The 17342-nt window shown below is 43.9% G+C and overlaps 1 protein-coding gene across 1 annotated transcript in view; it reads left to right on the top strand.

Moving 5' to 3' along the window:
* Window positions 1-16434, top strand: part of LOC144753378 (protein NDNF-like) — a 46424-nt gene extending 29990 nt beyond the window's left edge. Inside the window, exons 3-4 of the mRNA XM_078641094.1 lie at window positions 6801-6931; window positions 14934-16434. Coding sequence (XP_078497220.1) covers window positions 6801-6931; window positions 14934-16282 — 1480 coding nt within the window. The 3' untranslated portion in view covers window positions 16283-16434. The remainder of the gene's footprint in view (window positions 1-6800; window positions 6932-14933) is intronic.
* Window positions 16435-17342: the final 908 nt, after the last annotated feature.

The raw sequence follows: 17342 nt of genomic DNA, 5'->3' as shown, positions 1-17342 counted from the left end.
ACAGTTTTACTGATGTCTGGTGGGCGCCGGGCGGCACTGCCTTTCCTATAATAGGCCTGCTGCCGGCCTGCCCGCCCTCGACTCGAAGACTTCCAACTGCTGGTGATGCCTCGTGGGGTGTGGGTGCGCCGGGGCGTGGCGTGGCATTTTGAAAACAATCTGCGCATGCTGTTGCAGCACAGCCCCTACCCTCACAGAACCGAAACCAGCCTAATCAATGTCACGTCTACCGGTAACACTAAACTAAGGACGGCTGCCGCCTGAGTCAAATTCGGATCGGATGGTTGGGAATTAATGTTCTCTTTTTATTATTGGCTCTCACAACCACTCTTCACGACTGCGGAGGACTCGAGAGACAAGCAATACTGTCTGCAGTGGTGAGTCAGTGAGTGAAAATAAAAAATAAAATTATATTACTGACTTTGCCACAATTCCATATGAACTGCAGACGCATGGTGTAGACCCGGCCCTGATGAATAAGTGCCGGTGCTTAGCACCGGAAGGCACCGGCACAAATTAAGCACTGGACTGGTGCCAGTTTTTACTGCTGAGTTCTCTGCTATTACTAAAAAGATGTGCCTGCAGCAAACTCAAATCCAAGCAGTCTTCCATACCTTGCAAAACACTTTTACAGCATGTCTTTACAAGTTCAAAATTGCCAAAATTTGTAAACATGGGCCACGTTTTTAGGTGGCTGCTGGAGTGTTAAGTTGCTTTCAGACACATCTATTCAGCAGTACGTGGTGTCTGTTGCTGTGGGCCCGGTGCTCTTCAGGTGGGCACAGGTGACAGCACCTTCTGAAGGTCACATAAACATGCACATGAATTTACTAATGGTGATTGCTGCAATGTGTTTATCAACTGCCCTATTATTTTTTTATTTGATGGAGGTTTTTATTGTTGTACACTTGTATGGCTTTTTTAGCCGAATAAAGTATTTAAAGATGATGATAATGATGATGATACATTTGGTGGGTGTTTACTTGACATATGTTTCATATATGCAGTTTATTCTGGTGTAAATAATTTGCAGAAACTATAGCAACACTTTATAGTTTTAAACATACTGCTGCTAAGTAGGTATACAGTAGGGACCTCAATGGGTCTGTAAGTATTGCTTGTATTGCTTAAAATGATGTTGTCAAATTGTAATTATAAGTAATGGGATGTCCCTAAGTTTCACACTGCTTGATAGTACCTCGTAAGCAGTTCTCAGCAAGCATTGGGCTTCCTTTTTGTAGTGCGGGAAATGCCTGTGCCACCACATTAAAAGTTAAGTGCCTCTAGAATGATTGTTAAAAGCCAGATTCCTTTAGAGCAGATTTACAAATGTATCTTTCAACAGGTTCACACCCACAGCTTGCATACTATTGCAAAACGTCTCCCTCTGCTACATTCCTTGAAATCCTTCATGAAAAAGTAACATTGATTCAAACTTTTACTTATTTTGTACCTCCCTTTTTTATTAGGTCTCGGCTGCACGCGCGGAAGCGCGTGTCCGCCGACAGCCTATTGTTGCCGTGTCTCCTTTCCAGGAGACACTGCTGGCCGCGCGCATCGCCTTAGAGGCGATTTCAAACGAGCACGCGAACGCTCGCTGCATTCTCTCTCACACACACACACACAGAAGCGCCCATGCACGCACGCACGCACGCACATACAGCCTCCCACACACACATACACACGCGCACGCACACAGACACACGAGTGCTGCCCCCCTCGCCCCCCCCGCACCCCGCACACCGCACACCGCACCCCCCAGCCCTTTCTAACTTACCGGGGCAATCTCGGGGGACTCCGCCGCTGCAGCTCTTGCCAGCTCCTTTCACGGGGCTCCCTCTTGGTCAAGGGAGCCCCGCAACAGTCGCCTAACCTCCTGCTGGCGGGCCCGGGGTTCTCCACTGCTCACAGGAGCCCCGGGCCGCGATACGCATGCCTCCTCTTCCGGTCCTGACGCGGCCCCGCCCCCGTCACAGGCGACATTGCCTGACTTCCGGTGGGTGCGTACATTTTTCTTAAATGTTATTTGAGCTTTTAGTTTTTCTTATCCATAATCATCGAAGAATTTACGTGCCCTAAATATAACCAAACAATGTCTCTGGTGTTTGATCTTCTCTCCCTTTTTCTGAAAGTCCGTGTCTGTCTTCAACACTCGACTCGCCTCGTAAAGAAGTTTAGAGCTGCGGCTTGAGGGTTGTCATGTCTGTTTTATATAGTGCTATTTTTTGGTATGTAATTAACGGATTTCTGAGCACTCTTTAAGCACTTCAGAGGCAAACTGGTGACGGGAAATGAAAGTGGTTAAGATCGCACGATAAAGTAAAATTAGGAAGGTGGGAATAGAAATCAGTCCCCCAAGCCGTTGCACAACTGAAAACTTCACTGCTTCTGTTCCCAGCCTGTGCCCAGAGGCTGTGAAGTCTGTGGCGGGCGCTGTACCCGTGGACGCACGCACTTGACTGGCACACTGCGCTCGTGGTGACCTTTCACTGCAGGCTGCATCACTGCATGGCTATGCCAGGCATGCCCATCGCTGCATCTCACCAGCACCCGCTGCTTGCTACGGGCATTGCACTATTGCACGTATTATGACTAGTTCGGGGCTAGCAGGCAAAGGCACTTCTCCAAACCCACCCGCTGCTTGCTGCGGGCATTGCACTATTGCACCTATTATGACTAGTTCGGGGCTAGCAGGCAAAGGCACTTCTCCAAACCCACTGCATGTGCCCATAGCGCCGAAAGTGCTGCTAGGCGCTGCGGACTACCGTCCCTCGCAAACAAATACACCTTAAGAATGTAAATCCCGTGCACCAGAAGGCGTATGCCCGCCAAGCAGTATTGCACCATGCCCACCTTGGGTATGTGGTGTATGCTGCGTAACTTGTGTCAGAACACTTCAGCGCTCGAAAGCAGCCTCGCTGGTAAGTGGCGCTTTACTGAACACATGGATTTTTAATGAAATGAACCAATTTCTGCAATAACACTGCAATGTGTGTAAATACAGTGCTCCATATTCAGTGCACAATTTAAAAAGACGGCGGATAAAATGTACACCGTGGGAGTAAATAAATGGCTCCTCTGCGCTATCCAAACGCTCATAAATTCCCTACGAAATAAACCAAAAAAAGTATTTCGCGTGGGCTATTTAATCCCGACTGGACATTTCAGCGCTTGTTTGCCTTCCTTGTTTGAAGTAACTGTGCTTCTATGCGATGACCTAATGGTCTGCTTTTGTTACAAATAGCGCTCAACAGTCGATCCAGCTTTGTTTCTAAACACTCTCAATTGCTGCAGATAAAGCCCTACATAAAAGCAATTTGCCCGGTAACACACCTTTTTGTATACAGGGAAAGCCCGGATTGGAAGTCTGGTTCGCTCGACTCCCCGCTGAAAACATTCTCCTATGTTTTACTGCTTTACCATTATTGTCAGGATAACATGAGCTATATTTTGTTAGGAACAACAGAAGTGCAATGGACACATTAATTTGTGAACCCACGAGCGAGTGATCAGAGTATTATTCTCGCGATAGAAGGGGGTCGGGCCGCACACATACTTTGAAGCGCACGTCCACCCCACTGTTAGTGAAGTGGAGGGGGGGGGTGTTTGCACCCCTCCCCATCCTGCCAGCACCCCAGTAAAGCATCTCAAACTTTGACACTCCGTCGATTCTTTCCGGAAAAAGATTGTTGAACTCACAGGCGTCGTTCCATCTTCACCCTCGTGCAACTCCCTAACTCAGTGTGATATATAAATGGATATCACGCTCCATAGCGCACACTGCAGCACTTCAGCGCATGTAGGCGCCTCAGGGAGATAACACGATGGATTCGATGCAGGAATTGGACACAATGAAGTATAAATTATTTTTAGCGGCACTCATTTCATCCTTGACAAAAGGATGAAAGGTGAGTTGGCTCTGACGGAGTTCAAACCTGGGAGCTGCACTCGCCCCCTTGGCAGCGGGTGCTCGTCAGAAGCAGCCCCCTGTCTCGGAGGGCACCTCGTGTGACTGCCACAGACCGTGCCACACTCCCCTGCCTCGCCCTGCCCCTGCAAGGAGCGCTATGCTCCCACGGACTAGGGCTGTTGGCATAGACTTTCATGATTTGGTTGACCGTACAAAAGTATGTTGCCTTTGTTTACTGTTAACAGTACGATAATTGAAAGAACTGTAGGTCCTGTGGTGACACCTTGAGATTACTAACTGTATAAGACTGCCCTTCCGCCCTTTTTATTGAGGAATTATCTGTCCTGCTCTATCTCTCTCTCGGCCTCCCTCTATCTCTCTCTCAGCCTCCCTCTATCTCTCTCTCGGCCTCCCTCTATCTCTCTCTCACCCTCCCTCTATCTATCTCTCGCCCTCCCTCTATCTATCCCTCGCCCTCCCTCTATCTATCCCTCGCCCTCCCTCTATCTATCTCTCGCCCTCCCTCTATCTATCTCTCGCCCTCCCTCTATCTATCCCTCGCCCTCCCTCTATCTATCCCTCGCCCTCTCTCTATCTATCTCTCGCCCTCCCTCTATCTATCCCTCGCCCTCCCTCTATCTATCCCTCGCCCTCCCTCTATCTAGCTTTCGCCCTCCCTCTATCTATCTATCGCCCTCACTATCTATCCTATCACCACAGCATCACTCGGCACCACCTCAGCATCACTCAGGGGCACCATAACATCAGTATGCGCTACCAAAATGCTTATAAGTACAACAGTAACTTACAATATTATTATAATCTAATATTATTGCCATCATTGCTTAATATTTTGCAGCAGCTATCATCTTGCAAATCATCTTTATACACCAATACAGACTTTGCTAAAATTTAATGCAACACATTGTCATATACAATGGCAATAACTCAAACTTTAATGCTGCGAGACCTATTGCATTGCAAATGCTTGTTTTGAATGCACCTCTGCTTCCATGTACCATTTGCATGCCTCTTCTGTTTATTACCTACTCTAAATTTCATGCCTGTCTGACTTCACCTCCCTTTTTTCTAAACCATAGCACTATATGTTCCAGCAAGAATTGTTTTCACATGGCTCTTTCTAATAATCACTCCTAGGTCACAAATTAACTACAAAGAAACTGGAATAAATGCATGGAATAAATGTGTTCAGCATGCAAGACTAACACTAATAACCAGTGGACTGACCACTAACTGTGGGGCTCCCAGGTAGTGTGCTACTCACTCTAAAGTGCTTCAACACCTCATCAGGGGGAGTATAGGTTATATAAATACAATATCAATTTAAATTCAATCTAATTCACTAATGGGGGCCACTTTTATTTTGATACTCAGGTCTATTTTCAGTGCCAGCCCAACCCTGCCCTATATTGTTTGTTCCATGTGCGGAATACCGTTGCCTTATTTCCACACCCCTTGAAATGTAGGCAGGCCTGCCATCCAGGGCCTGTATTATGCACATGGCACATTTTCATTGTTTGCGCCAGACGCACTTTTTAAAAGGTGTGCCCAGAGCAAACAATGAAAATACGCTGCATTATAGTGAATGCGCTGCCCCCAGGGCAGCAGCGAACTCAAGCTGCCTCAGGGCAGCGCAATCTTGTGAAAAATGGTGCAACTGCTTTGAAGCCGCTCCGTGTTTTCACAGTGCAGGCTGCAACCAGCTTGCACTTTCAAAGAGGGGGAATAGAGAACCCCTTCCAGGAGGGTGCAGTGAGCGACAGCACCTGCCTGCAAGGGGATATCTGGGGGTCCATGGGACCCACCTTCCCCCCTCCAGAGGGCTGCCATCAGGTGGCACACTAGCAATGCTGCACATTTTAATTGGTGCACTGTGCCTTTGCCGTGGGTGCAGATTACCCCCATGCAAATGAGGGAACGTCCTCTTAAGATAACGCTGGCGATTTATGTGCATCAGCTCTATTGATATTTCATAAGGGGAGGCACAAGCATTTGCTGTCCCTTCTGTAATACCAAAGGGCCACTGGTGCGCACAAAGCAGGTGCAAATGCCAGTTGCTCCCCCGGGGCACTTGTATAATAAGGCCGCTGCTTGCTAAACTTCTCTCTAAGAACCCACATGCTCTGGTTTCAGTCTTTTGATGCTGCCTAAGAAACTACTGTGTAATTATTTTTATTCACATCTCTTTACAACTCATTGCTAAAAATGGTTATTATTACTTTTTTAGAACTTGAGGCTGTCTTCTGTAATTATTGTTACTTTGCTCTGCAGATCATCTCAAATTCTCTAGGTTAAATCTTTTTTTATCTTATTATATTTTTGTGGCCGGCAAGCAGCGTGGAATCTTTCATAAGCTGCAATTCAGGTTTTGGTCTTTTTAAAAATATATTTTAATTTAGATGAAGGACACACACTAATAATTAAATGCATACAATTAAAAAAGATTCTGAAAAAGGTGTACGGATGAGGCTTTTGACATAATTTTAACCGCTTTCAGTTTAACAACGTACACAGCTTTTTCCATACTTATGTGTTGCGTAAACAGATAGAAAAGGTAAAATGTGGTTCGAACCCCTTGTTCTCATAAATCAAAATAGGTATATACAACATATACTTGCAGTATCAGTGTTTCAAAATTATTTGTCATTTATTGTGTAGAACTCTTAACATGTGCTAGGATATCAACGTTTGCACTGAAAAGAGTGACAAACAGTTGATCATATACCATAACCATAATCAGAGTTTGAGTGATTGCTAAGATGTCCCCCACTGCTTCTTTAGACTAACTGAAAATGTGTTTTTCTGGCTAGATTTGGAAACAATTTAAGAGACAAACCCTGTTGCTTTCCTTGGCTTGAACTTTTTTTAGGTACTACTTTGTGCTGGAGGAAGACACCAAACCATCTCCGTTTACTGTCACCGTCACTCCCTGTGATGTCCCTATCGAATGGACACTTTTAATGCACAAAACAAGGCACATGTTTCTTGGAAAAGTGTATGGTAAGTAACCAAAGAAATATTATATTTGGTAAAGAAATATACTTTCCTTTTCTTATTTTATCTTTAAATCTGAGGAAGCACTATCTGAAACAAGCATTGGCAAGGCCCATAACGATTGCCCTGGCAAGCTGTTGAAATTGTAATTGTATACCTTTCATTGCAAGCATACACAACAAAAATAAAAATATGAAATGAATCTGCCACTGTATAACTGTGGGAAAAGAATAACAAGAAAAAATAATTTGCAAAGTAAAGCATTGGCTCACCGGACGTGGCAATTGAAGCACACTTCGTTTAAGGCAGATGTGAACATGTCATCTGATCATATGATCTCGGAAAGTGTCATTAGTCATAGTACAAAAGAACACATGACTAAAGTGGTCTGACCCTTGCCTCATGTTGCTTGTTGTGGAGGGTGGAGGCAAAATATGAATGAAAGTTGAAGCGACCAGTTGATGAAGAAGACAGATCTAAATTCCCCCTACAGTGAGCCAGCTAAACATATCTGTAGTCAAGACCTGCAAAGGTATCATCTTCACCTTTAAAAATAACTAAATTACAACAATTAATATTCAATAGAATCTGTAATTAAACACAATATTACAAGTGAAGTAAATCAGTGGAACAGTTAGGCCCCAAGACATGTAAGTGAAGAATTGCAAGCAGAAGCGCTTTATTGTGTCAATCTTAGCATCCTGCATTACTTTTTAAAATCCGATTTTATAAACATATATCATACTTTCTATCATAGGCTTGGCCAAAGAAGCTAAAGTTGAGTGAAACATATTCATTTACAAACATTCTTTTCCATTAACACTTTAGTGCGCCTAAGGGCAACTACTGTAGTGGTATTAGAATAAAAGTAGCACATTGGCTTGCCTAAAGAGCCCTTAAGTTGATCTCTATGTTCGAAAAAGCACATTAAAGCATCTATTTGGTGAAATAATGGTTTATGCATGTGGACGCGTTAACATCTTTAAAAGCATCTGCTCCTGTCTTTTCTTCTGTTTTGAGTGATGCTCAACATAAAGAGATTAGAGTCAGTGTGTGTGTGTTTGTATGATTGAATACATGTGTTTGTTTTGCCAGGACTGTACCAATGCAGATTGTGTGTGTGTGTGTGTGTGGGCATTTATTTGAGACTTCCACCTCTACTACCTAGATTGGACCAGTGCCAGTGTGTGTGTGTGTGTGTGTGGGTGTGTGTGTGTGTGTGTGTGGGTGTGTGTGCGTGAGGTTGTGGGTGTATGTGTGTGAAGGTTACCCTGCTGCATCCCATGCAGTATCAATTTTGTGTTTTTCAGTAAAGCATGTGCTGTTGCTGCCTGTGTTGTATTTAATTTGTGTCTCCTTGTAAAACATGCAGTGTGTCATCAGAAATGATTTTATTTTTTAGTAAATCTCATGGAATCGAAAGCAAAAGCAGGAAAAGTTAGCGGAGGCCCTAGGAAGCAAGGGTCTGATGTTCAAAGACCAATTTGCAAACCAGTATGTGCAATTTGCACACCTACTCGTACAGGAATGGATGTGCAATTTGGTAATATGTCTCATTGCATAATGCCCATTCACAGTGGGTTACCAAACAGCCCACCTAATGAATATTATTAAATGAATATGAATATTAATTAGGTAGGTTTGCGTTTGAGACCCAGGGCCAGATTTACATCCCTAAGCATCCTTAGTTGCTGTGCTGCATGACAGTGCGCAAGGAGGAAAGCACCATATCTACAGAGATATGGTTCTCTCTTTCCCACTCCCTAGTGCTGGCACACAACCAGGCTGCCTAGCGCAACATACACACATATGTACCATTGTGCAAGGGTGTCTGCGTAAGTTTAACCTAGGATTTGCACTGAAAGGATACCCATAGTGCTGAGGTGATGCAGAGCATTACTTTTAGGCAACTTCCCAGTGCAAAATAAGTTTTGTGCTGGAAAGTAAATCCAGAAAAAATATGTTTGCACAGGTATGAGTCACTTTTTTGACATAAGCCCAGTGCAAAACAATTGTAATTCTGGCCACAGGGTGAAGGGTTTCAAATACAGGTATGGTTGCCAGCAGAGGAAAACACATGTCCATTGAGGGGCAGAAGCTGCATTAGAATTATTTTTCCCATTTGGGCACACATTGGGGGGAACATGTAGTGGCTCTGATGACCATGGCTTGCTCCTCAAGGCTACAGGCCGTGCTTATTTTGAACTGGTGGTTGCTGGTAGAAACCACTGTCACTCATTTTTGGGGGCCAGCACTTATTTTTCCTAATCAGACATTTCCCCAGAAGAAGAGAGAGAAAATCACACATAGGAGAAAGAAGGAGGAAACGAAAGGCAGAAATAATGTTACAAAGGGAGAAAGTAGGAGTTCGCAAGATTGAGATAAAGGGGCAGGGATTGTCTGACAGTGGATTCAAGAGGCCTGAGGTGGATTAAATATTTAGCAGATATGGTATTCTTCATGCCGACATTTAATAGCGCTGGATGCAAATTTCTGGCCACCGGATGAGGGACTCATTCTTTTACAAATTAAGCTCTGGCTACCTGACTTCATTCTCAAAAGGGAAACTGTCCCAATGGAACAGCTTCACTTTGCGAATCAGTTTACCACACTCTTAGAGATGTTTGTAACATTTCAATTGTATACCACTGCAGTTGTGGTTTCAAAGCTTTCATAAATCTCATTGGTACTCCGAAATAAGAGGGGAACGCCCCTTCCACGTGCTCGCTTCTTTCCATTTTGAAGTGGGTTGCAAACAATCTTCTACAAACTGGAAATACATTTTTGACTCGAAAAAGAAAATTGTTTTGTACACAACAAAATACTATTGTGTTCACAAACTCTGTTTCTTTGTGATTCAAGGACTTTGGGATTGCAAAAGAGTTTGGTACACCGAACCTCAGGCTGTCATTCACAATTTAAAAAGGACAGCAAACACATCTACGGAATTTTTATTTCAAGTTATGATTTCTTATTAAAAATAAATTATTTCACATCAGTACAAGGTACATAAGACTACAAACTAAGTGCAACAACATTATGTTATTAAAGTTTTCATTTAGGCATCGCCACTCACCTAGAATTTTGCATAATTCTCCCAAAACTTAAGCAAAGCAACTGATTTTTCTCAGTTACAATTTTTTTTTTCAGTGGAAGAATCTTGAAGGATGTAAAATATTTAAAATTAAGTGGCGGCATTATGATCAGGGGAGAAGGTGAGCAGGCTTATGGCCATGCAGCTGCGCCAAATGGAGGCTAGTAGTGCCGTTCTGGCTATCAGAGTGGAGACGGAGGAACTTCTGATGCACCCGGTAGAGATCACTGAGGAGCTTGCCCGATTTCTTAGAACAGTTTATTGCTCAGAGGCTCCTGCTGACAAGCCCTTGGAGCAGGATTTTCTCAGGACCATCTGACTGCCCACTTTGTCGGACATGGAACGTCAGCTCTTAGAGGCTGAAATCATGGGGGATGAAATCGAGTATGCCATAGGCACAATGTCCAGTAATAAGGCCCAGGAGTTGATGGGTTCTCAATAGCGTTTTGCAAGATTAACAAAGACCTGAAGGTTTCCTTGCTTTACAAATTCTAATAAAGAGCTGGAAGTCCTGACACCCTGCACCCAGAATTCAACAAAGTGCTCATAAGTCTAATTTTGAAGCCCAATGAGGATCTAATTAGTTGTGAGAGCTATCAACCCATTTTTCTTCTAAATGCAGATATAAGGTGCTTGCAAAAATTCTGCCGACTCATCTCAAGCGGGAGAACCTGAATCTTATTGATGACTCCCAAGTGGGATTCATGCCCGGTCATTCCTCCCGCAATCATATGTGCTCCCTTGCAAATGTCCTAGAGCATGTTTGTAATTACAAAAAAAAATAAGCTTCTTTTGCCTTTAGATGCCAAGAAGGATTTCGATAGGGTGGAGACAGGGTACTTATTCCGCACTATGGACAGAGCTGGACTGGGTCCGTTTTCTTTGGCCAACGTCAAATGGTTTTAGACTTTCCCCTCTGCTCAGGTTGATTACGAAGGCCACTTGACTTGAACCTTTCCTATCCTGCGGAGGATGAGGCAAGAATGTCCATTGTCCCCTCTCTTGTTTTCCTTGGCACAGGAACCCTTAGCTGCCGCCATATGACGGTCGAGACTCATCTGGGATATTGATACACCTGCAGGCAAATGCAAGATTCCGATTTAAGCAGATTACATTGTTCTATCCTTGAGTGACCCAGGTGCTTCTGTTGTGCAGCTTATTTCTTTGGTTGACAGGTTTTCAGTCTTCTCAGGATACAAGATTATTTTGGCCTAAGAGTGAGTTACTCTCTTTGCCATTCTGCAAACCACAACCCTCCTTGGCAGCTTTTAACTTCACCTGAAATCTAAGGGTTTGAAATATTTTTGCCTCGTGATCAACAGGGGCCTTTCTAATGTGGTACATGATAACATTCAGCCCCTTATAGCTCACATGGAGCCGAACTTTGCTCGGTGGTCTGACAGTAGGCATCCCTATATGGGAGATTCCAGATCGTGAAGATGGTTACGGCCCATCAGTGCAACTATGTTTTAAGCATACTGCCCCTCCTGGTCTCGGCGACGCTGCTCCGCACATTTAACACACTTATCAAGCTATTCATGTGCAGACAGGAAACCTCAACTTTAGCCTGCGAGACTTCATTTTGACGGGAGACATCGTTTACTTCGCATATGTTACATCACATGTCATTGCAACGCAGTTGTTACAATGAACGCATTGTTGCATTGCATTCGATTACATCACAAGTCGTTATGACGACTTGCTGTAGGGGACAGAAGGTGTTGGATTTACAATCCAACACCTTCCCTGATGCTGCACAAACTGGAGTAGGAATAGTAAATTATACTACTCCTAAGTCCAGCGCACCCCCTACAGCAATTCGTTGTAACAACTGCGTTGTAATGGCATGCGATGTAACGCATGCTCTATAATGACGTATATTCCATTTTGACACTAGGGTTGGTGACATAAATTTACCGGATATGTGCTTATACTACCTTGCAAACCATCTTTTTTTAGATGCCCTCCTTGCTGGCCCCTGCAGATTCCATTCCACAGTGGGCCACCTGGGAATGTACCGTGGCTCATGTACCTGATGGTATGGGGCTCCTGTACAACTTTAAGTTGATGGACGCAAGTTACCCCCATACTCTATGGGCTTCCTGGACAATGTATTGGCTCCTGAGGGTTCATCCAGCCGTCCATAAGGGGGGCCTCTGTGATCAAGTGCAGGCATTACCACTGCATGTCACCTGATCTCCTGAACTCTTTCGGTGGAACAAGGGATTTGGACTGTAGGGGATGACTGTAGTGAGATTCATTTCATTGGTTTGAAGTGCTCAGATTGAAATTCTAGCTTTCGGGAGTAACAGTTTTGGCATTACTGGCAGTTGCAGCACTGCCAAAAAGGTTTTCGCGGGCATGACCCGCTCCACCTTCCTGTCTCCCTGGTGCTGGATTAACTCAAGGCGTGGGTCCTTCCTGGGGGGCTGTCTCAAAACTGTATCACTTCCTCATTGACAATCTTTGTTCCCCGGACATGCGCACCTCATCCTGGGTCGACTGACAGGAACGTCGAGGCACTGAATATTCCGATGAGTACTGGAGGGAGTTTTTAGATTGCCACAACTACTCTCTTCTGGAGGCATGTCTGAAGTACTCCAACTTCAAGTTGCTCTATAATTGGTACTGGACACAGTATAAGCTGTGCAGAGCTTGGCTGCTGTCGAAGGATACCTGTTGGTGCTACTCCTTTGCTGGGTTTGATTTGTTCCATGTTCTTTGGTCTTGTTCAGCCCTATTGCAATTCAGTGTGGCAGACTCTCCCCTTTACGAGTACCCTTCCTTTCTAAGACTCTGCTAAGGTGCCACTGCCACATGCCTTTACGGACTTGGAGGACATGTCCTCCCATTGTCGAAGGTGGCTGTCAACAGCCCTCATGTTGGCCGAGATATGTATCCTTTGCCAATGGAGCTCTCAGGTGCCCACACACCAGGAATGGTCAGCGGAGCTGTACAGGTTGGCCACATATGAGCGACTGGTGTATAAACTTCAAGACTGTCTACCTGTTTTCAAGGAGGTCTGGGGCCCCTTTCTGTGGCTGAGTGTACCCAAACCCTGAACCTCTGGGATGATGGCTCCTGCCCATACCGCAGGGGACCAAGGCTTTCTTCCCTAGGGACCCTGGGGGGTCACCTGGTGTGGGCTGGTTCTAAGTCCTGCTGGAGGAGTGCTTCTGGACTTAGCATTGTCCACAGAGTACATGCAGAGACTTTGTGGCAGGCCGATCGACCCTAAGGGGGCTGATAGACCCTAAGCGTGTGCTTGGCTGTCAGGGGGTCGGGTTAAGCAGGAGTGGAGCTTGTGGGTCGGCATATGGGTGGGGGCAGTGGGTAGGGGCTCATACTTAATAGAGTTCTGGTGGACACGCTGTCTGGTGAGGCACCCTGTTTGGATGGTGACAGTCTCCCTCTTTCTGCAACTGTAATTGCTCCTTTATTCATGTATGTGATTTTGCTTTTTACATGAATGTGCTCATGTTTTTTCTTCTATTTCTATGATAATCTTTCCTACTGTATGCACCTGTCATAGGACATTGGCAAATGATGACTGTAAACCTTTGAAAATCTGAATAAAGAACTGTTCCCCCCAAAACAAGTTAGGTATACATCCCTGGTTTTTGCTTGGATGATATTGATGCTACGCTCTTGCCATGTAACTACCCTGGATCACAGAAAACATTAAATAAAGCATTTTTAAACAAGGTTTGGGATTCGCCACACTTCCGCCCATGGATTTTGGTGCATTCCCACATTTACCAAGACTGCTAAACCTGGGAGTGCATCAAAATGCTACACCTTCATGGGGTGGTGCAACTAGCAGAAATATCTTTATTTATGCTCATTGTTTACTCTTTCTAAGTGAGCTTTCTGCAGCACACTTAGAAAGAGGATTAAACCACAGAGGATTGTTTTTTGTGCAAGAAGGTGCCATTTCCTGCACAAAAATAATCCTGCCTACAACACATGCACCCTTGCACCATGCACTGGCACAATGGTGCCTGGATTAGTGCTAGGCAGCAGATTGTGCACCAGAACAGGCAGAGAGCAGGAATGATCCATCTTTTGGTAAATATGAAGCATTCCTGCTCACTCACTTTCATGCTGTGCAACAAATTATCTTCCTGTGTTGCATTTCATGAAATATTGAAAAATATGGCCCCAGGTGTACAAACACCAATCAAAAAAAGGGGATTCCTGGGAATCCTCACCTGACTTGCACACTTGCATGGCAGGTTATAGGTACTCCAGAAATTATAAAAGCACCAGGGTCTGTATTACACATAGGGTGTACTGTTCATGTTTGCACCATGGCATGCTTTTAAGCAGGTTTGCCAGGCGCAAATAGAGATGGTTCCCTCTATTAGAATGGATGCACTGCCCCCTGGGTAGCTGGAAACTCATGCTGTCCTGGGGGGGCAGCACATTAGGTGAAATGCAGAACAACACACACTTGTTGGGAGTAATATGGCACAGGCACAAAGGCAAAGTGATTCTCTCATTTGCATGGGCCATGCCCTCATGCAAATGAGGAAATGTCCTCTGAAGGCCGATACAGAGGGCTACTGCCAGCTCACTGCGGGCACGCAGCTCACCACTGCATCATTCTACTGCCCTGCCTTACCATAATAGAAATAAGTGGCAAGTACCTAAATGTAACAAGATGGGTTTTTGGTTTTGGGCATGTGACTATTTGGGGCAGAGGTGGGGATCCTACCATTTGAGTCAAGGTATCTTACCTCTGTCTGCGCCTTTTAGTTGTGACTGGGAGACAGGTTGAGGGAACGTTTCAGAGGGAGGCTACCGTCTGCAACATCTAGGGTAAAAATATGCCCTGTAATGTTTTTCTTTTGCACCTTCGACACTGTATTAATAAAAATATCAGTAAAGTAACTTGTTTGTATTTTTTTGCAGGTGACAATGACAATCTGGATTCCCCTAAGTCACAGACAGCTTTGAGATCGATTTCAACACTCTTTCACTACAAAGGAAACTCTGTAGAGACATATGAAGGGAAACTGTTGTATTCTGCCATTTTTCTGTTAGAATTTCTGTCAACTGAGAGAGACACTCATATTACAGTGTATCTAACAACAGGCAAAATATATAATAACCTCTTTCCTGAATTACCACCTGATCCACGAATTGATGTGGTTGGCAGTAGCCATTCCTCTGTTACCTTGGCCTGGAAGCCAAGTCCATCTGTCTTGCATCACAAGGAAAACATTCAGTACTGCCTTCTTGTTAATGAAAAGCATAACTATAAGAGCTTGTGTGCAGCGGAGACAGCCATTAGATCTTCTGAGATAAAGTCCCCTAAATCATTAGCTTTGTCAATCTCTCCTTATAACATACAGTCACAGCAGGGGATGAAGTGGTCTGTTGATGAACTCAGTATAATAAGCAGAGCCAACAATGGTGAAGTGAGACAGATTTGTATAGGCACCAGAAATAACTATATGGTCGCCAATCTAAGGCCTGGCACTCAGTATTACTTTGATGTTTTTGTGGTCAACCTCCTCACCAACGCTAGTGCTGCCTACACAGGAACATTTACAAAGACCCTTCAAGAACCCGAACCCAAAGTTACTGCAATGAAGGATGGAAAAGTAATTCAACTGAATCTGAAGGGACAGAAATTAAACAGTTTCCAATATCAGGCCAAGAATAAGATGGTCCAATTTATCTTTTATTCATGCAATGGCCAAGTGCAGACTCAGATATTCAAGAATGGTAAGATGCTGGTATCAGAGAGGTTTGAGGGCTTGAGGTACTACACTCTCAATGGGAAGGCGATGGACATCTATCTCGTGCAATTGAGGTTATCAGAGCGTTCTCCCAACTCTTCTGTGAAGGTTCAGGTGTCTTCTCATTTTCAAAAGCCTATGTTCCCTCCATTTCCTGAAAGTTTAAAAATAAAGTCATTCAGCAAACTGAGGACATGTGATTCCATCACCATTGCATGGCTGGGGACACAGGAACGGAGCAAGTATTGTGTTTACAGGAGAGAGATCAAGGAAGATCACATTTGGCGAGAACTGATGAATGCTGACAAATGCTCTGGCCCAGAATCCAGAAAAAGATCTGAAAAGGTGCTCTGCAAGTATTTTCATGACATCAATCTTCAGAAAGCAGTGACCACGGAGACCGTTACTGGTCTACAGCCTGGAACTCCTTACATCTTTGATGTCTATTTGATAGGAGCATCAGACATTCCAGTCAGATATCGCAGCAAAGTGGTAAAGACCAGGAAGAAATGCTGAGTGCACGCTTGATGTCTTTCACAAAAAGCAAGCCAACAGGACTTAAATGGAAGGATAATGAAGGCTTGATTTTTTTGTCTTTTCAAACTCAAAGTCATTTGTGTTTGTCTTGAGAGTCTGCCTACTTCCTTTAACATAGGGACACACGTAAGAACCTCAAAGACAGACATGTCCAACTAGGGACAATGTGGATTCAATCTGTGAAGACTGTATGACTAAATTGCCATGATACACTAACCATGCCTTTTCCACAAATGAAATATACATTTTTTCCATTTGGAACAGGAAAGACAGAATGGTTGCTCTACCTGATCTGACAATGTTTTGAGATGTTGTACTGCAAAGGACACACAGACAACTGCCTAATGTGTAACATTGCCTGTTATTATTTAAGAAAGTCCCTGATACTTTTCAACTCTCAAAATTCTTCAATTGAAAATTCCATTTGGGAAATTATATTTTCTTACTTTCAATGATTTTGTTTTCAGTTTTTCCAGGAGATCCATCTTCACAGAATAGTAACCTTATATATGAAACACAAGGCTCAGTTTTTTCTTCAACATTCCTGTTGACATACATTTATTTCTACATTCCAATTAACTAACTATAAGTTTTGAATTAAAGGGAAAAGAGGTTCATGGAATCACCCTTGATTTTGTGTACAGGAGTAACACCACTCGTATTTATTTGTATTGCTATAACTTCCGAATTCACAGCAAACTTTGTATTATCTTTACCCTATGCGCTATCCCATTAATTACTCTAGTTAATCTCATTAGCTGCAATAATACCAAGAACTCCATCTAATTTTCCATCTTTAAAAACCGCACTTTGAGTCAGCTGTATTTCTATTTTTGTTCTCTAAATGCACATTTTTGCATTACAAGTTACTTAACTTTGCGTGCAGCGACTCAATGTTCAAGCTTTTTAAATAAAATCCCCTTTTTCCTATTTTCACTGGATTGTCAGCCCCATTATGTGTGTCTCTGTAAATAACTATGCACCACAACATAATTCCTTTGAACTGCTGACTAAAACCTATGTCCACTGAATTTTACAA

Source organism: Lissotriton helveticus, chromosome 5_1 (assembly GCF_964261635.1).
Source record: "Lissotriton helveticus chromosome 5_1, aLisHel1.1, whole genome shotgun sequence".
NCBI lineage: Eukaryota > Metazoa > Chordata > Amphibia > Caudata > Salamandridae > Lissotriton > Lissotriton helveticus.
This window is presented reverse-complemented; position numbering and strand designations above follow the sequence as displayed.